The 20240-nt window shown below is 42.8% G+C and overlaps 1 protein-coding gene and 1 long non-coding RNA gene across 3 annotated transcripts in view; one reads left to right on the plus strand and one right to left on the minus strand.

Moving 5' to 3' along the window:
- The window catches only part of LOC105854033, a 57498-nt gene that overhangs the window by 32601 nt on the left and 4657 nt on the right, over positions 1–20240 (plus strand). Inside the window, exons 2-4 of the long non-coding RNA XR_001145762.1 lie at positions 1346–1436; positions 16898–17046; positions 19893–20007. This is a non-coding gene — a long non-coding RNA (uncharacterized LOC105854033). The remainder of the gene's footprint in view (positions 1–1345; positions 1437–16897; positions 17047–19892; positions 20008–20240) is intronic.
- The window catches only part of SPTA1 (spectrin, alpha, erythrocytic 1), a 51609-nt gene that overhangs the window by 26631 nt on the left and 4738 nt on the right, over positions 1–20240 (minus strand). For both annotated transcript variants that reach the window (XM_004688356.2, XM_004688357.2), the window contains exons 5-21: positions 19115–19248; positions 18442–18586; positions 16950–17104; positions 15898–16033; positions 15698–15799; positions 14106–14243; positions 13397–13507; positions 11470–11547; positions 11173–11328; positions 9699–9903; positions 8104–8285; positions 6201–6444; positions 4864–4986; positions 3799–4016; positions 2868–2960; positions 1647–1784; positions 130–281 (exon numbers count right to left, since the gene is read on the minus strand). In XM_004688356.2, the coding sequence (XP_004688413.1) occupies positions 130–281; positions 1647–1784; positions 2868–2960; positions 3799–4016; positions 4864–4986; positions 6201–6444; positions 8104–8285; positions 9699–9903; positions 11173–11328; positions 11470–11547; positions 13397–13507; positions 14106–14243; positions 15698–15799; positions 15898–16033; positions 16950–17104; positions 18442–18586; positions 19115–19248 (2510 nt within the window). The remainder of the gene's footprint in view (positions 1–129; positions 282–1646; positions 1785–2867; positions 2961–3798; positions 4017–4863; positions 4987–6200; positions 6445–8103; positions 8286–9698; positions 9904–11172; positions 11329–11469; positions 11548–13396; positions 13508–14105; positions 14244–15697; positions 15800–15897; positions 16034–16949; positions 17105–18441; positions 18587–19114; positions 19249–20240) is intronic.

Raw genomic sequence — 20240 nt, forward strand, 5'->3', positions numbered from 1 at the left:
AAAAAAAAAAAAAAAAAAGTCAGACTTTTTGGTAACTTTAGAAGTACTAATAGGTGCAGTCAGGAGAAGAGTCTTTGGCCAGTAGGAAGTGTTTGGTCAAAGTCCACTTCTCCAGCTGCTAGAACTCACTGGCTCTCGATCTGCTCCTGGCGCTGGGTGATAGTGCCTGGTTCTTCTCGCCGCCGCTGGGGGAGCGTAGGAAACTCATCATGGGCCAGTTTCCTGACGTAGACAGCTGGCACAAACCCCTGGTGGTCATCCGCTTCCACTTTCCACCAGTCCTGGAGGGAAAGCAGAGCCCTGTCCTTCCTCAGTCCTTGGGGAAGCCATACATACGAGAGGGTCCAACTTCCACAAGTTTCTAGGCACAGACACAGCTGGTGGCTGAGAGAAGCCACAGCTGTGGGAGCACATAATTTTCATACATTGCAATGAGGGTAAGTTAAGAACTGCTGTGATGAGCCTCTGGGATCAAGGAACCCACCATTTGATATTAGACCCTTCACTATGATGAGGTTTTCAGAAACCAGACAGTTCTGATGGTGGGACACTTGAACACTGGAATTTACAAAACCAGTGGAACCAGAATGGAACTGGGCTCCCTGCAGGCAGAGCATCTCTGTAGAAAGCTTCACAGAGGATTACATAATCTCCTCTAGTCCTCTCCCAGAGCTCCTAAAAATTGTGTGTGGCTTTGAATTTCATGTGTGTGTGCTTTATAATATTACTGTCACCCTGACCTCCACTGAGTATCTTGGGGTATTCCAGGGTGAACTGCTTGGAACTGATGTCCTCAAACAATAATGTGGTGAAAGGAGATGGCTTGGTGAAGAGGAAGGGTGCTGGTGCTGCTTATTCAAGAACGAAACCTCTTGCTTCTCTAAAAATTCCACTTTGTTCTCTGAAAAACACTATCTCCCCTCTCTTCCCAATAATTGTGAATATAAAAAATGACTCAAGCTCTGGGCCCTCCCTGGTGGCGCAGCGGATTAAAGCACAGCACTAAGAAGCTTAAACCACTTCCTCATGAGTTCGATCCCGCCTGCCCTGGAGGTGACACAAGGCGTGGCAGACCTCTCCTGACCCGCCTGCTGCTCCCCTCAGCAGTGTACTTCGTCGATCTGCCTGTTCTGCTCCCCGCTCTGTCTCTGGTGAATTCTCTCACCCTCCGCATCTCTAGCCTGTACCCCAGTTCTGTATGAATAAATAAATCTTTAAAAAAAAATGACTCAAGCTCTTATGAAAAATAGCTTCAAAATCCTAGTTGATATTTTGTCACTGTTCTCACAGGCATGAGGTCTAAAGAAAAGTCAACAAAAGACTTCTTTCTGATTGGGCTTCACAGGGTCCCAGCCATTGCAGCCTGTTCCTACAGGAAGAGGAGTGAGCAAAGGAAGACTTCACAGCACCACCACTCCGCTTACACGTGGCTCTGGGTAATTACGTAAGTTCTTTGAGCTTTCGTTTTGTTAGCTGTAAACTGGTATTGTCATCAGACAAGTGCAGGCTCCTGCGCCAGACAGGGATTATGTCTGTTTAAGAGAGGCAGCAGTTGGGAATGCTGATGGGTCAAAAGATGGGTATCTGTCAGGGTTGGAGAGGACGTGGGAAGAGGTGCCTTGCTCCTGGGAAGAAGGGGAGGTCACCTGGTTGATGGAGCTGAGCAGAGTTAAGACGTCGTCTTTCTTCATTGTGACTTCTCGGGGGCTCCGAGCCTGGAAGTCATATAAAGCCACCACCCTCTCCTCTCGAGCTGCTCCCTCCACAGGTGCCGCCTGTTGTTGCTGAACACATGGGAGGAGAGCATGTTAGTCACTGCAGGAAACACCTCTCTCCACAACCAGCAGGGTGTTGTGGGGGTGGGGCCGGTGAGGGCAGCCCTGGCTGGACCTTGTGTTGCCCTTTTGCTCCACCCCAGCGCATCTCTGGGGACAGACAGATGGGGTAGTAGGAGCTCAGAGTGGGCAAAGTGATGGTTGAGTTTGCTTGGAACTTACAAATGCTCCCAGACACCAGTTCCTAAGTCAGGTGTACACATTATACATGTCAGGGTTCCAGAAACTCATTTGTCAACATGAAAAGCCTGCTGCCTCCCATAGCTTCTCCATTCCCTGGTCTCTACTCACAGTTCTTCCAGCCCCTAGACCTTTACATTTTATGTAAATCAGCTTGCTCTTTTTAGACATGGCTGATCTACAGGCCTGGAAAGGCCACTGATAAAAATAAAATTAGGAACATAAACTGAAAACAAACAACTTTTATCTCTCTTTGTTAAGCAACTTGCTTTCCAAGGTATGTTCCCCTCTGATTGTGGCTTCCTGTAAGTATCATGTCTTGAGACAGGTAAGCAAAATATAAGCAGGCATATAGCAAATACCTGTCCTATCTTCAGACTGGAGTTGAACATATATCTCTCCAAGCAAGTCCTCTGACTTTATATCACTCAGATACTGCTTCCTCATAACATGCATGCATACAGCACACATACAACATACATATGTAATGTGTGTGAATAATGAACTTAAGGAAGAATATAAGAAGGACAGATAGAAACAATGGAAAGGAGAAAGAAAGAAGAGAGATATAAAAGTGAAAAGGAAAGCAAAATATAGTCCCATAAGCACATAATAATACAGGAGTTCTTGTAGACTAACTATCTGTAGATTCTATAGAGATGCTACCCTCCCTATCTGTAAGGTTCATAGACCTTTGTGTGTATATATATATACATATATATATATGTATAATATATATATATTTATATATATATATATTTGCCACTGTTTCCTGGGTTATGGAAGTAAAGAAATGGAGACTTCTTTTCCTCCGAGGTAGGTTGTGCTTCTCAGCATCCCTGAGGTCCGTACCTGGCAGGCCTCTGCCTGATCCCGTAGAGCCTGCATGCTGTTTCCAAATGCGTTGAGGTCCACTAGGAAGGCCTCATGCTTCTTCAGAAGAGCCTAGATTGTGGGTGGATGGGGGGAGGGGGTCATCAGAAGCCATACAGGACCACTAAGTGTCTTAGGGCTATTTCAGCTCTTGGGTTATACCATTATCCTAATTCCTGGTAAGAGACACTTTCCATCTACTAGTTTGTTTTAAATCCTAAATTTACAAGTATCAAGCAAATACTAGAATTAAAACATTCATAAGTCTCAATGCATCTATTTCAAACAAAATAAAGTGAAAATTGCACAACTCTTTATTAATACATGTCAGATTCAAAAGTAGATACTGTTGATAATGCCATTTTGTAAGATTAAACATCAGCATGACTTTATATGCCATTTCGATTTATTTCTAGTGACAAAGGTTTGTGAAATACTGTACTGACTTGCCCTAAGGAAATACATAAATCAAATAAATAGGTGTCATGGGTAATTGTGCCCTCTGAGATTTATCTTGCCCCAACATATCTGTCTGGTTATACTACAATAAAGTAATCAAGGTTCTTAAACCTTAAAACCATGTGTTTTAAATAACCTTGAAATCCCAAAGTTATTCTCAGAAGTTTTGGATGGAAACACGACAGGCATAGGTCCCTAGTTATACCTTTTTGTATTTAAATGATCTCTAAGGAATGTATGGATCTCTGTGGGGTTAGAGAAATGCATGAAACTTTTGAGAATTCTAGCAACTATGAGGGTATCCTAGAGGATGAGGCCAAAAGTTATCCCTCTTGAGACCCTAAATATTCTAACAGCACCTGTGCCTGTTGCATAATCTAAGCGAATCATAAATTAGTAAGTTGGTACCGTTTGATGGGGTTTGGACAACGCCCGCCTCAGGCCCTCTTACCCCAGCTGCTTCTTCATCGGCCCCGTAGTTGGTGTTGTCTACAATAGGTTCCTTCTCTCTGATCCATGCATCTGCCTCATGTAGGTCAGCCAGGTACTGCTGGAATTGGACGTTGGCCTCAAGATCGTTCTGCCGTCTCGCAGCCCGAGCCTGAAGGGACTCCATGTTTGCATTCAAACTCTTGACTCTAGAGGCTACATCTTCTGCAGCAAAATGTCCTATGAGGCAGAAATGGAACATGTCACCATACTCTAGTATCACCATACTCTAGTCTTTGTGGTGACCTGGGAGAGGAAAAGGGGATGAGAGGATGCTATGGCATGTAGTTAATGTCACACTGAAGTTCTAAGGCACTGGAATGTCATAAATGACATCAAGCAGCATCAGATACTAATGGGAGCAGGGATGTGTGAGGTGCTGAGTGGCTGATACTGTCTGTGATACACACACCTGAAAACAGAACACACACGTGGTGAATATGGTTCCTGGCTCCAAAAACAAGCACCCTCTACGCTGTACAGAAAGTTCAGAGGTTTTCATATCTGCTCATAAAAGGTCTCCTTTTAGGAATATAATAAATGACTAGAAAACAGCATAAAATAAGAAGAAATGACTTTCAGACACTAGGCAGAGGATTCCCTGAGAGAAGGAAATAAAATGAGATTGTTACGTTTATGCCTGAGGCAGGCTCTAGACTGCCTTGTGGGGGGTCAGCCCAACAGAAGCTTCCATAAACTAAGGAATCTTTTTTTTTTTTTAAATAAAATTTTGGAACTTTGATTCTGAATTAAGTCAGGTTTACAGAGAAGCATATGGATAATCATCACATTGATGATAATTTTGGCTTTACAAAAAATAGGAAGGACTAGCTCATGAGGTGAGGAGACACCTGTTCCTAGAACATACAAATAAAATTGTATACCTGTCTATCAAAAATGCCAAAAGGACATTTCTAAATTGAGTGGGAAATGGGTTTGATAGCCTTACATTTCTGTGAAGCCATAAGATGGTGCAGACGTCTTCCCAAAGGTGACAACTGACCAACCGAAGCTGAATCATACGCACCTTCCTCTATCATTTTGTTCCCCCTGTCTGTTATCGCCTGGATGCGTGGCTCATGACTGGCAATGTCAGCAAGGATGACTTGGTGCCTATTGAGAAGATTCTTGGAGGCAATCAGGTCTTTGCCTACAAAGAAAAGGAATCTGAGCTTTAGGGTTATCTTGGTTCAAAGAAATAACACACTTCACTTTTTTTCAAACGCTTGGGCCTACGTTTTCTTCCCTTTGAAGTTCTAGTCATTCAGTGGGATTCTTTAAATGGGTGCCACTTGTTTGAATTAACTATACTCAATGTTGTTCTTCCTCTTGGCTTTTTGTAATAAGAAAATCCAATTCATTATTTTATAAAAGATAATAAAGAAATCCCTAATTTTTTTTTTGCAAGGTAGATAGAAGGGCATGCTGACATTGTAGCTCAAATTTCCAATAGCAAGCAACTGATTTTCTTTGAGCATGAGGTGTGGAAAAGCAAGATCTGCCACTTGCTAAACAGCATGAACTTCAGAGGTTATTGACATCCTAAATGTCCATTTCTTACCCTAAAATGGGTAACATTATTGATAATTTTGGAGTTTTCCTTATAAAAAATAGATATAACTTAAAAAGTTCCTCACTATGGCCCAATGTGAACAAGCACTCAACCGTCACTTATGATGGCTGCCTCCATCTCTAAGATCACACGCTCTCAACTGTCATCCTCCCTGTCTCTGTCTGTGTTCTGCTTCTCCCCCCCAAACTTACCTTCCCTGTACTTCCAGTTCCAAATGCCATAGAATGCTCTATGCTCTTCTAATAATCCTTAGTCTTTACTCTTCTAGCAAGTTTTCCAGACTAATCTCTCTACTGCCACCATCATCCATCTCTCTGAAATACCCTCACTTCATGCACTCCATATTGTGCTATGTTTATGTTTCATATTGTTCTGTACTTTGCTGCAAGTATACCAGCATCGACTCTGGCAAGTGGACAACTCCCACAGCACAGGAAAATCTGGGCTTTGTTGGCTACTTGACCCCTTTCATCCTTATAATGGGTCATTTAGTTATAAAAGGGGTCACTGGCAAAACAAAAAACACTTCGTGCCTAAAACACAAACAATAGCCTCTCAGTACAGGGCCTTTGCAATAACTTAGGTATTAGAGCAAGTATCCAAAAGGCTCTAGCTCTTCCCAGAGCCCTCTACTCATGGTACTTCCTACATATGGACTTGGGAGGGGAGTTTTTCAGTACGAATTTATAACAAATTTCTTTGACTTGGAGGGTAGGGAGTTGAAAACACACTTTCCTTCCCTATGCTGCTATAATCTCAGTTCTCTCAAAGTCTGTCCAGGGGGTACTGACCCAGGTAGGTGGAAGTTGCTGAGGGCTCAGTCTCCTGGATCCAGGCCTCCTCATCCTCTGTGTCTCTGCAAATCTGTTGCAGGCGGAGGAGGTCAATGAGCTTCTTCTTCCTGAGAGCCAGTGGTTCTTTCAGTGCATTGAACTGGGAAACCAGGGATTCCTGCCTTGCCCGTATTTCCCCAGCCTCTGGATGACCCATTTCTTCAAAATAAGCAGCCAAGTCTGTGAGGGTATCCACTTGATCCTGAGAGAGAAACAGAGTGTGTCAGGAGGTTCCTGTATTACTAGAAGGGGGTGGGGGTTGAGGTGAGATGTCCATGGGGACAATCAGTTCCCATATGCACTATTAGGATCTCTGATCAAATCAATGAAATGGATCAGGCATGGTGACTGCATCTAGAACCACTTCATCAGCTATGACCTGCTTAAAGTAGTTCTCAAACCACATCTCAAAGGGTAACATTTTTGTAGAATGCATCAAGGAAAACTGAAAAATCTGGGATGATTTTTTAAGTGTGACTATAATAATATTTACTTGTAAAATTGATAAGACATAAGACTAGTTTATAAAATTAAAAAGGTTTCAGCTTCTCAGCATTATAATTTGGCATCTATCTATCCATCCACTAGCTGTCATCTATCTATATAATTCCTTTGTAGCCATCTTCAAAAGTCTAGTTTTCAGCCATTACCTTACAATTGACCCTTTTAACCCAATTTACTCTCCCTTTCATTCTCATAAAACTAAATAGTGGTTTTTATAATCTAGGATCTGTTGTGTGTTTGCTTTGTTTTATCTTTTATATAGGTGTGAAATTATAAATTGCCTTTCTCCATGTGAGAAGAAATTCCCTTAGCATCATCCCCTCAAGTTTCATTCAAATTGCTGAAATGTCAGGATTTCATCTTTTTTTTTTTTTTAAGCTGAATAGTATTTCACCATCTCTCTGTAGAAATCACATCTTCATCAGGGTAACTGTAGCATCTTAAAACATGATTGGAAACCTTCTTTCCTCAGTTGTAGGAAGCATATTGAGAAGGAGAGGTTAATTGCTCTTTTTCGAACATTTGGTTGACTTCACTAGTGAAGCTGTCTGAAGTGGGGCTTTTGATTTTTTTAGACGTTTTTTATTATTGTTTCAATTTCCTTACTCATGATTGGTCTGGTCAGACTTTCTATTTCTTCCTGAAATAGTCTTGGAATTTTGTGTGTTTCTAAGAATTTGTGCATTTTTTTCTAGATTGCCCAATTTGTTGTCATAAAGATGTTTATAGTAGTCTCTTAAGATGAGTCAATTGGAAGTGAGTTTCCACTGAGAGCTCTAACACACACACACCATATTATACTGTAGAAACTTATTGGAAAAGAGTCTGGTGGAATGTCAGGAAGATCATCCTGAACATCCTAGACAGTGGCATTATAGACTTAACCTTGTTAATAGTCTCTTTGATGTCAAGGAAATTGCTTTACTTCTATGGGTCTCCCCTCTCTTAACAACAATAAAAATGACAGGATAAAAAATATTTCCAAGGACTGAGTCATAGAATGCCAGAACAGGAAGAGGATATATTATCCAAAATTCTTATTTTACAGAGGAGACAGAGGTGAAAAAAAGGTGAACAGACACACTGAAGATCACACGATTAATAAATGGCAAAGTCACAAATAAAACACAGCACAGTATTCTATCAAGAAGAGCAGTCTCCTATCAGTCATGGGCCCGACAGCAGACACCGCCGGTAGATGGTGGCCTAGAGGGGACATTGGGACAGACAGTAGAACAACTGAAAGTCTCCAAACGTTACCTTTGGTTTCCTGTTCTCTTTCTCTCTTGACAATAATTTCTTAGTAGAAGTGTACTCAGAGCATATTCACCAGCTGACTAGAGAGCTAGCAACAAACCTGGCGAGCAGTCACAGCTGACTCCAAGAGGCCATGTTTGCGGAGTAAATTCTGCACATCAGCCAGGCCTTTTCCATAATCCTCGGAGGTGACCTGTCCTTCCACCTCCTCCAGCCAGCGCCTCAGGTCTTCTGCATTATTTTCAAATTGCAGCTGCTTGTTTGCTTCATGCAGCTGGGTCCCTGGGAGCAGACAGTGGTATAAGACACGTACTATGACTGTTCTTCACTGCATGAAAGTGTATCTCCCACCCACTCAAGGAGCAATAGAGTATTTTGATACTGCAGTCTCCATGAGATTATATAAGCACTTTAAGTTTTTATCATTTTGGCGGTGTTTGTTTTTTGAATATGTTTGCGTTCTTAAACAAAGATAAGTAATAAGTTATAGTCTTGAGTGAGGGATCATACTTGACTTGAACCATCTTGGGTATTTTTTTTTAAAGATTTATTTATTCATACAGAACTGGGGTACAGGCCAGGGTGAGAGGATTCACCAGAGACAGAGCAGGAAACAGAGCAGGCAGATTGACTAAGTACATGGCTGAGGGGAGCAGCGGGTGGGTCAGGAGAGGTCTGCCACACCATGTGGATCTCCTCCAGGGCAGGTGGGGATCAAACTCATGTGGAAGTGGCTCAAGCTTTTTAGTGCTGTGCCCTAACCCACTGTGCCACCAGGGAGGGCCATCTTGGGTATTTTTATGTCATTGTTACTTGCTCTTCAGACCTCTTTTTCAAGTGAATTCTAATCCAAGTGCTATATTTTTCAAAAGAAGTACATAACTTGGTGTTTGCTCTAAATTATGTAGATTCTAAATTCTATAACCTTATAATTATTACTGCACTATTTCTGTGAAGCTTTCAATGTGTTTCCTTAAGGGTGCTTCTTATTATTATGTGCAAGTTTATATTTTCCTAAAACAAAGGCAAGGTGACATCCAGCACAATCAGTGTGGTATTATCTCTTTTATAGACTGGGAAGCCATGTCTATTGATGATGTTTATAACAGGGAGAACATTGGCAAAGTAATCTCATTATTTGCTTTAATTATGACAATGAATTAGTTTTCCAAAGTGGGAGGGGAAATTAAATGTAGAGACTATTCAGACAGACATGGGGGATTTTTAAAGAGCTTTCAAGTTGGAGAAAAAAGCAACAAGTTCCATTTATATGAATAACATTGTAAGGATAGCACATATGCAGAGACAGTCTTATAATGTCTGATTGAACAGCTTGGGTCATAACTGCTAGTCCATAGAACTAAAATATATATAAGTTTGATTGAAGTCATTAATGTTAGATGCTTAGGTAATATGTGATTCCCAGATATTTATCTAAGAGAAAGAAAAAATGTTTAGAAACCAGAAGCAGTTTCAGTAAGAAAAAAAACCTACAGATACATGAAGAAAACATGAAATTGTGCAAATACAAAGCATAGCAATTTTAGGTTGGATTTAAAAACCTTTTAGCCAAAGTAGGGTGACACAAGAAAGCAAGTGACCTCACAGAGGCGCCAGGCAAAGGCCAGGTGGAAAGACAAGAACAAGAAGGGCCAGATTTAGGATTTAGCCTTTCACCAAACCTCTGCTCCTGACCTTTTTGAGCTGTCGTCTCCAGCAGTTCCTTCCAGAGGTTGGCAACCTCACTCACACGAGCTGCCACATTTTCAGAGGCATAGTGTCCCTTCTCAATCATCTCCTGGCCAGTTTTCTCTAAGTTATTAAGTAAGTTCTCATTAGCTGCCAGCTCTTCTTCAAAGACTTGCTGCTTTTGAACCCGGCTCTTCAAGTTCTGTGTGTCCTGAGATGACAAACGAAGATCAAAGGGAATTGTAATTTGAGAAATGAGAGGCAGATGTTTTGAGGCCTGGGATTACTTTTCACTCTAAATCTAACTGATTAGGTCTAAACAGCATCCTTGGGACAACTGTCCTAGTCTAAACACTGGGCCAGACAGTGCTCAGTTCTATCTGTGACATCACATTCTGTACACCTGGCAGGCACGGTTAACTGATACCTGCAAGCATGGTTAATACATGTGTGCCTGAATTTCTACTGAAACTGGATATGCTTTGAAGATCATTCTAAATATGACACTCCATACAAGCTTAACAATAGGTCAGAATAGTCATGAAAGAATGAAATTTCCATCATTCCTACACCTACCCACTTGCCCCATGTAGAGAAGATATGTTTATCCTACATCTACTGAGCCCAAGGACTTTTCTAGAGAACATACACACATTCCTGAGTTTTACAGAAGGCAGATGCAGATACAGTGGTATCTGAATAAGTGAATACTGTGATTAGGCATTGGAATAGCAATCAAGAGACCGTCTAGCCCCAACAATGTAAAAGTTTGTGAGTATGTGTGTGGGCATATATTAGTTCAGATTGCATTGCACTAGTGGGTGAAATATGTGTTTTACTCAACCCTGAGGTAGAGAAATCCATGACTCAGAGATAATTCAGAAACTTCCCCAAATTACACCAATTAAAAGAGAAGAGAGAGGAACTCAAGCCTAGGTTCACTGTCTAACACTTATATTCAATTTCCTTCTAAATAACTGGATAATGTTGGGTGACTCAAGTTCTAAATTAGACTCCTGGTTTCCTCATCATAAAATAAGGATTTTCTCCTTTTAGGCTACAAAACAGTGTAAATCTGTATTCGATTAACCCTCATGCGACTTCTCATGCCCAGAAGTCATCAATGCATCTGATGTCCATGGGGAAAAGACACAATGTTTTCTACTGGAGGGCTGCAGAGGGGAGTGGGGTTGGTGACAAAGGGACAAGAAGGACCTAGACCTTCCTTTCCCATTCTTCTCAGGAGCTTTGCAGGTTGTCCTGGAAAGAAGAGGTGAGGAACAGAGGGCATAGGAAAACCAAAGCAAACTTTAAATTTCAATCAGATATGTGGTCTCAGGGGCCTCTTTCTTTCTCTAAGTCTGTCTCCTCATTTAAAAATGAGGTTCACATTGGCTGAATGCCATGGTCCTGATACTCTGACTAATTCCATGAAGCAAAGTTGGGATGAATATGTCCAGGGCTGGAAAACTCTACCTACTTTGTAATCTTCATCATCTGCCAACTTTTTCTTCTTATTGATCCAGTTCTTTAGATCATCGGAGTCCTGATACAGTTGCTGCAGAAGCAATGAATCTTCCAGCATTCTGCGTCGAATGGCAGCTCTTTCCCGCAGGGCATCCCGCCGGGCCAACAGCTGCAAAACACAAGCAAATTCACTTAGCAAAACCAGTTACAGACACACAGGAGTCACCACCCACCTTAGCCACCATGACCCCAACACCTTCCCTGATCCCAGTGTGAGGGGGCAGGTGGACATGTGGCCCCATGGACATACCCCATCCCGGATAGCAGCGATGTTCTCGGAATCGTAATGGTCATTGTCAATCAGTTTCGTTGCTGTCCTGTCCAAGGCCTGGAAAAAATTGAGTGGTTTTCCCTCAGTGACAGCCTATCAAGTGGCTGAAGTTTGGGTAGCTGTTAAGGAGGAACCGTGGTTATGTGGGAAAAGGACAAGTTTGAGGGTCATAAGATCTAGGTTCCAGTGCTGATTTTGTTATAAATTATATCTTGAAATGTAGACCGTAGGCAAGTTGATTATCCTTTCCATGCCACAATACAGTTTAAGCTAGATTGTAGGAAATAAGTTCTGATGTCACTGAAAGATTCATATTTGATCTATCCTTCAATATTTGAGGAAGCATTATTGATGGAACCATGACTGGGGGGGGGGGTGTCACTGTATGCATGTTTCTGTCATTACATATATTTGTATCCACATTTAAATATGTATGTATGTATATATATGTGTATGTACACACACACAAATACACACATGCACACACACAAATACACACTCACACATATATTCTCTGGTTACACGGAGAAAGGACTCAGAAGCTATAGGGTGATTTTTACTCACATTTATTATGTTCCCTAATGTGCTAAAGTTCAGAATGGATTAATTGATTAGGCATATAAAAATCATCTAAAATTAATGATAGCACTTTAGAAATTATAGAATTATTTTATCCACTGTTCAGTTTTACTGGGGAATATCAGCAGAGCAAGTGTATGAACTTATTAGGAATCATATTAAACTCTTTTTTAAAAGATTATTTTTATTTATTTATGCACACAAGAACTGGGGCAAAGGCCAGAGGTCCGGGGGTGGGTGTGGGTGAGAGGATTCATCAGAAACAGAGTGGAGATCAGAGCAGGCAGGTATATTGAAATACACTACTGAGAGGAGCAGAGGGCAAAATAGGAAAAATCTACTGTGCCATGTGGGTCACTGCCTTGGCCGGGGATCACACTTGTGCTACAGTGGCTGTGGCCAGCTTCATAGTGCTTTGACTTAACCCCTTGCGCTATCAGGGAGGCCCCATATTAAACTCTTCATTGGTTGAAGATTAGCAGGGAAGACTGGTGGTGCTGTATGTGTGTATTATGTGTGTGTGACTTTAAGCCAGCACCCTCCCAGGAGACAGTTAAAGGCAGCAGTATCTTGGATGTACACATCTCTGAACCTGCTTAGATAATGACCAGTTGTCTGAGGCATTGCAACTTAAGGATCACTGGAAAATTGTAGTAACATTAGGTAGGAAACATATAGAAGAGGATCTACTATTAGAGAACGATTATTACTTAGATACCTAGATATTGCCAAAGAAAACAAAATATAGATATACCAAAGAGCAAATAACTAAAAAATAAACAATACATTTTAAGCTTTGGATCCAATAGTTTCTATTTATACTACAGAAAGAAAAAAATACAGCAATCATGCACTTTATCAGGAAGTATAAGAAGCCTGAAATCTTTAAAATGCTTTCTAAACAAGCTTTGTGGAATAAGAAATAAGTTGGCTAAGATAAGTATTTAATATATTTATGGATGTTTTCTATTTTAAGAGTAATCCTGGGTTACCGCTGCCAGTTATAGGAGTGATTCTACCTATGGACAGATATTGTAGGGGATGATCTAAACAAATGTGAAGCAGAGGATGAATTGGCCCATTTCTTTTTTTTTCATAGAAGAACTGGGTATAGGTCAGAGGTTTGGGGAGAACATTGACCAGAGACAGGGGATCAGAAAGGAGGATCTATTGAAATACTGCTGAGGGGAACAGAGGAGAAACAGGTGATGTGTGTTGTGCCATATGGGTCAGCTCCCTGGCTAAGGATGGAACTCAGCCCATAGCACTGATAGTGATGATATGTAACCCCTAGGCTACCAGGGAGGCCCATGGACCCATTTCTTACTGTGATCTTCTCCTCCTGGGCAGTGAATGCTTCCTCAAAGTCATCATGTTTCTGGAGAAGGGCTTCCACACTGCCCAGGGAGTTTCCCAGGTCCTCGTTGTCCAGGAAGGCCTGTAGAAGACAGAATGATGTACTGCAGCAATATTTTGTTGGTTAGGTACAATCCCTTTGGAATATCTCTGAGACAAGGACTAAGAAATAAGACAAGGGAGTTGGGAAGCCAGATGGGAAGCAGCACAAAGCAGAATAGTAGATAGACTAATCTCAAACAGCAGGAGCTTCAGATTCCCTTTCTAAATCTTTGTACAACTTTACCAACATCTAGAATTCTCCCCCAATCCAGGTACTAGACTGAGTTCTCAAAGCTGCTTCAAGAGGACCACTCACCTCCAAGACATCTCTGATAAACCCCACCAGACTCACCACAATTCTTTCTTCCTGACCCCTTAGCAATTTGATATTCATTCTGCCTTATGTTGAGTGAGGGTTAATACCTCGCTACTATGGAGAGAAACATCAGGGGCCACGCAATTTTCCATGCAGCTGCCCATGAGGATATTGTAAGAACCATATATACAGAACCAGTCTGTTCTGGGTCACCCCAGAACAAGCTCTGGCTCTAGAAATGGTTGTTAGAGTGTTGACAATCATCAAGGTGGTGAGTAAGGAGGAGAAAATGGCTTCAAGACCCACGCTGGGCTCCGAGTACCTCTTGTCTGCTCATCCAGCTGTCCACTTGCTCGCTGTCACGGTAGAAGAGGTGCAAGTCCAAGCAATGCTCGTACTGACGCTGACGTTCGTCCCACAGTCCCAGCAGAGCTGCCCAGTTGTTGGCAAGTATGGCCATCTTTGGGAAGAAGTGATAACATGCCAGGAGCATGATTACGTTATGGTATCTTCTGTTTATTGAGCATGTATTAAGGGTGAGGCATTTTGAGGAATATAAAAATGAACAGAAAGTAGACTTTTCTCTTAGGGCTCCAATATCTATGTGAATAATCACGGTGTAGAAAAAAACTGGATGTCTGTCATCAAAGAGGCACACCACATTTAATATGTATAAATAAACAAGAGAGATTCATTGTGATTAGAAAAACTAGGGAATAGAAATATAAGAGATACAGCATGACATGGAGAATTTTTAAAGGCTGGGAAGGGTGGGGATCAGGATTGTAGGGTGAGCAGGTAAAGTCATTGTTAGATCGTGCAAGGTGCTCCATAGAAAAGGGCAGAGCCTACATAGGCTAGATATTTAGTGATGGTCAAGTTCATAGAGCACTCCAATGATCAGACAGAATTTTGCCTTCTGCTCTGAAGGTAAATAAGAACAGCAAGGAAAAGAAAAGAGACATATATTCTCAAACCCACAAAAGCCTTTGCTTCTTTCCAAGCATCTGTCAAAGAAAGCCCAGCTGCTAATATAGATGCTGTATTAAGTCCATAAAAAAGGCAGCACAAACTCTCAGAATCCCTGGATAAAAGCTAAGAGTCCAAGAACCTAGGGTCCTGCCGATCCCTTGGCAAAAAAATTGTTAATAGTAAAATCCACATTATATTGTTCCTATAGAGTTTTGGGGAAGTTCAAAAGGTGGTTACCTCGGCCTCATTTATCACACAGTGCTAGAGGCTGTGATTGGAAGGCAATAAGATGCAAGAAAATTGGCCAATCTCATTTTAACCATGGTCCCACCAAATTTGGTGACAGCCACTACCCCAGCATCTGCTGTGTCAGGGCTGAGGTCAGCCTTCGTGATCCAGGTTAGGATGATGCCAAACCTGGTTCTCCAGTCTGTGACTGGCGTTCTGAACATTTCAAATGTTCCTGTAATTTAATGTAAAACTGAGAAACATAGATATAGAAAATCAAATGGATTTGTGGTTGTGTAAAGGAAAGAAGGAAGGCAGACTCTAGCCAGCACCACGCCCTCTCTGGCCACCTTAGGTTACCAGTGATGAATAAGGCCAAGTCTTCGCTGATGTTATACCTAGAGATGAGCAAAGGAAAGTGATGGAACAGAACAGGTGTGACAATGTGAGACGGTAGGGAGCTATTATATCAGGAAGGAGGTCGGCTGAAGAAATGAGCTAAGGTGATGAAACAGTGGCTTGGTGGTGAGGGGGCATCTGGTCCTGAGAATTTCAACTTCATCTCGCTAAAGCAGCTTGTAATGGTAGAGATGTGAGCGGTAGGTTCCATTGTTGACTTGTCTGTTTGAGTTCCCCTTCGTTCCCCGCAGAGGGCCTCATATTATTATGAGATTATTAAGTGAGGGCTAGAGATGTTTCAAAATTTCACAGTACCTTTTCCCGGACTTCCTCAGAGGCCTCGTGATTGGCGTCCAGCAGGGCTTGTCCAGTCTCGTCCGCAGATTGGAAACGGTCATCGTAAGAGTCAATCTCATGCTGTGGTCACAGGACAAAATGTCTTAGGACGCAGCCAGAACTATCTGCATCTTTGCCATGAGCAGGCCACCTTCCTCACCCTGCTGCTGGGCCCCCACCTTGTGCTGCTGATGTCTGTCCAGCAGGGCTTCCCCTCCGGCCACGTCTGTGGGTAGCTCATCGGCATTGATCAGTGCAGTCTTCTCTTTCATCCAGCCTGAGAGCTCCTCATAGTCAGATAAGAACCGCTGGTACCTGTGGGGAAAGGAAGGGCAGGGAGGAGAAGCACCCAAGTGGACTGGAGGAAGAGTTAAGCTGGGCTGAGTTAAGATGTGAGGACACTTGTGGCCCTGAAGGCCCCCTGGGCTCCTTGGTGCACTGTCTGTTCTCCTGGGGCATGGGCAGGTACTTGCTCCAGGTGTATATTTCTAGGTATCTGGGCCCTTGTGTGAGAGGTACACCTGTGTATTATACTGCGTGGTCACTAGGTCACACCCACCCAAGGACTTGAAGTGGCCAACAAAGAAGCATTAATATATAATCAACAGGAAACGCGTCTGGAAAGGAGAGTAGAGGTAGGGTTAGGAGACCCCACTAACCTCCCTCCTGTCTCTCAGCTCAGTGTAACCCTATTAAGAAAAAGACCAGAAACTACAAAAAGTTACCCATTAAAAAAAATTAGAGTTCATCGTTTAGTTTGAAATCATAACAAGATAAATGCTCTCTTTTCATGATTTAGGGACTAATCATAAAAATTAACTGCTGAAAATAATGCCCAGTATTTTGTAATACATGTGTAGGAGATATATCTAGATTTATTTTTATTCTCTTTAGCTTGGAAATTCAGCGACTTTGTCAGGGTCAGTTTTGATGTTTCTTCAACTGCTTTCCAGCTCCTGGGTGAAGTCATAGCACCCTACTACTATTCTGAGGAAACAGAAGTGTGCCGTGACACCTGCAGTATGCAGAGAGAGAAAAGGGGTACAGGTGGGGGGCCATGCTGAGTATTATACTGTGCAAGGCACTTTGATTAGAAAAGAAAAGCTACTTTTACCTCCAGGGAGGTCTGAATTCCCTGTTACTTTATCACATTTACTCTTTTATCTCTGCTTTTGATAGGCCTCTGATCCAGTAGAGCTAGCTCAAGCTACAGACAGGAGGAGTTCCCCACCAGTAAGAGGCCTGCAGCTTTGCATATCTGCTGGTGGCCAACGCGCGCACGTGGTCCCAGTTGGAGGTGAGGTCCTCTTTCATCTGCTGGATCTGAGGTGCGTCTGAAGGATGGGACAGCTTCAGCTTATCTGCTTTGGCACATAACTCTTTCACCTTTGGGATGAAAAAGAAACCCCGTGGGAAATACCAGCATCCTGACTCTTCCCAGCGAAGATTTATGGAAAGTATTCATGAAACCCATCATATAAATCACAATTGAGCAATACTTCTATCTAGAATTATTATTAACATCTGAAATACTGTATTAATAATAATTATTTACTGAGTACTCTGTCATCGTGCTGAGCACTTCACATGCACTTTCTCATGTTATAGTCTCCATTTACTAATACTGAGGCAAAGCTATTGCTGTTCTTCCTCTACGTGAAAACTGAGATGTAAAATATTTTATTTGTTCAAGATCTTTCTGTTAGTAAGAGTCAGAAGGAAGACTGGGACCCAAGCCCATTCCTCATTACCTTCTATATTGTTTCCACAGTTATGACTGTGGGGATCAGAAAGACGGTGCCACTTAGTCCTGGCAAGGCATTTACAGCCCAATTCCTAAGGAGCACAGACTCAGGTGACACCCCAGGTGTACTTTCCTCTGCAGTCGAAATCTTATCAGGTGTTGCCTTGGACTTTGATTTATTGTTATCCATCAGATCGTAGTATATTCTTATTCACTTTTAGGAAAAAAGGCCAAAGGCTCAAGAAAAATGAAAGAAGTGGATAGTGGGGCCCTAAGAGACTGGACAGGGGTTGGAGCTGCCCACCCAAGCACAGCAGGGGTGTCTTCCCCTGGCGGACTCAGCTGGAGGTGTGAGGGGTCCCTGGTGCAGGCCTCGTGAGAGCTGGAGGGGTAAGAAGAGCAGATGGAAGCATTAAGGACATGGGGTAGCTCTGAGCTCTAGTGTCTGATCTGCCCCCTAGGGAAAGAGCAGGTTTCCCAGCTGTGGAAAAAGAATCCACACGTAGATTCAGTAAGGTGCTGTGGGTGTCTCAAGTTTATTTTAAAAGGGGAAGAGAAAACACTTCCCTGGTCTACTGAGTGAAGGACAAAAGAGCAACAGCAACAGTAACAGCAGAAGAGCCACAGTTCCCAGGTGCAGAAGAGGTTGATGTGTCTAGGCGGAAGCCTGGCACTGAGTACCGAGACGAGTGGCCCATTCTTGTGGTTGCTTTTATTGGGGGGGGAGAAGGCTTGGTTTTTAATCACAAAATATGTTACAAAAACCTACAAAAGTATACAGAACATTGATGTGAATTTAAATAAAAATAAATGTAAATTAAGGACGTCCAGTATTCCTGGACAAGCCGTCTCTAGCGTCAGGAGCTCTCGCTGGGGAGCATCAACTTGTTCCTGCACTGAAATCATGAACTGGCTCTGGTGGCAGGACAGCACTGATGCCTCTATCAGCTCAAAAGCCAGATTCTGCCAGCTGGCTTACCTTGTCATTCATGACGGCAAGGTTCCTCTCGAGTCCCTTGTGACTGTGGAACAGAGCCTCGGAGCTCACCAGGTCCTTGCCATAGTCTTCAGACATGAGCAGAGGCTCCTTCTCCTTGATCCACTGGATGGCTTCAGTCACATCCCTGCCAGACAGCCACGTGAGTGCCAATCAGAGAGCGGCAGACATTCTGGGACAAAGGGAGCACACCACGAAGCCTAGCCTATCACTGCCCACCCCCGTCTTCCCAGCACTCTGCCAACAGCCACCTGAAGAGTTCTGGCTTTTAGTGGTTTCCATTTGGACACTAGGGACCTGGGCATCCTGCTGAGCCTCCAGAGACCTTCCCCTGTGGGTTACTTCCTCAGGGATGTCATCTTACTTCTCACCTCCACCCTCACGGAAACCTCAATCTGATTTCCTGGCCCTCTGCAGTGCTCTGTCACTAATTCACCTGAGCTAATCTTACTGCTTTGGGATTCAGTTTCCACAAACTTAGCTGTGGTGTGGGTCACAACCACGTACCTTCTCCTTTGCTGTCTTCAAGACAGGTACATGATTTTGTCTGGTTTGAAGGATTGGTTGCTAATTGCTAACAGAAGACAGAGACAGACACAAACCAAAACTTGGGGCAGTGGTGGGACTCCCCATAATATGGAGCCCAGGTCCATGCCTTTTGAATCTTTGGAGGTCTGCAGCATTGGACAGGGTTTTCCTTCTCTGGAGGGCTAGGCCATGGAGACGCTCCCAGGCGGCGTTCACCTCATCCTGCTTTGACTTGATCAGGGGCAGCTCAGGGTGGTTCTCCTATGGGAGAAAAACCAAAGCTGGAGTCAGTAGAGTCAGGTTATTCCAAAATCCATGTAAACACTCCTCATTATGTGCTGGTTCATACCTTGCAGACCTGATCCATATCACCAAAATCTACAAAACCAACTTATCAGATCATCAGCCCAGTTCATTCAGCAGTGGGCTGAACTACTACAGAGGGTGTTAATTATATGCTAAAATTTTTAAACCCCACTGTGTTGCTGTCTTGCCAAATCTCTGAAAATCCTGGACATCACAGGAAAACAAACAAACAAGCAAACAAAAACCCAGAAAATTTCCTTTGTATAATATGATTTTGTTTTCTAAAGCTCCAATGAAGTGGCTCTTTACTCCTTGGGGTTCCTAGCAACTTTGAGAATCCAGAAAAAAAATTATTCCAGTTCCCAAAATTGCATGTATACATTGCCAACTTTGCAGAAAAATTTTGAAAATGACATCTGGAGCGTGAGATTTACAATTACCAAATTAAATGAGTGGCTTCAGCCTGTTTTGATGCTCGGCAATTTTGAGTAGTTCCCACATGCCCCAGTCTCATTGCTCCATCTGTCCCCGTGCCTTTCCATTTCTATTCCAATTCTGAAATCTTTCCTGACAGAATTTTTCCATCCTCCTTCCTGCAGCTGCATGGATCCTTCCAAAACAGCAAAGGACACACTGTGTCGGGTTGAATGAACCTGCCCATGGTAGACCAGAGGACTGACTGCATGATGGCCCACAAGGCCTTCATCGTAAGAGGTAGACTCTGTTTCCTCCTTTGGATCTGGGTTGGCTTTTTACCTGCTTACCAACAGGCCAGGAATGACATTCTGAGCTCCAGCACCGAGCTCAGAGACCCTCCAGTCTGTCTGGAAAGCTGACAAATGAAAGAAGCATGAAAGACAGGAGAGCATGTGGAGAAGAACTACATTGTCCTCACCAAGACCCTGACATAAGAGCAAGGTTATTCTGGTTCTTTTTTTTTTTTTTTT

This window comes from Condylura cristata, unplaced genomic scaffold (assembly GCF_000260355.1).
Source record: "Condylura cristata isolate star-nosed mole 26May11 unplaced genomic scaffold, ConCri1.0 scaffold00024, whole genome shotgun sequence".
In the NCBI taxonomy this organism is placed as follows: Eukaryota; Metazoa; Chordata; class Mammalia; order Eulipotyphla; family Talpidae; genus Condylura; species Condylura cristata.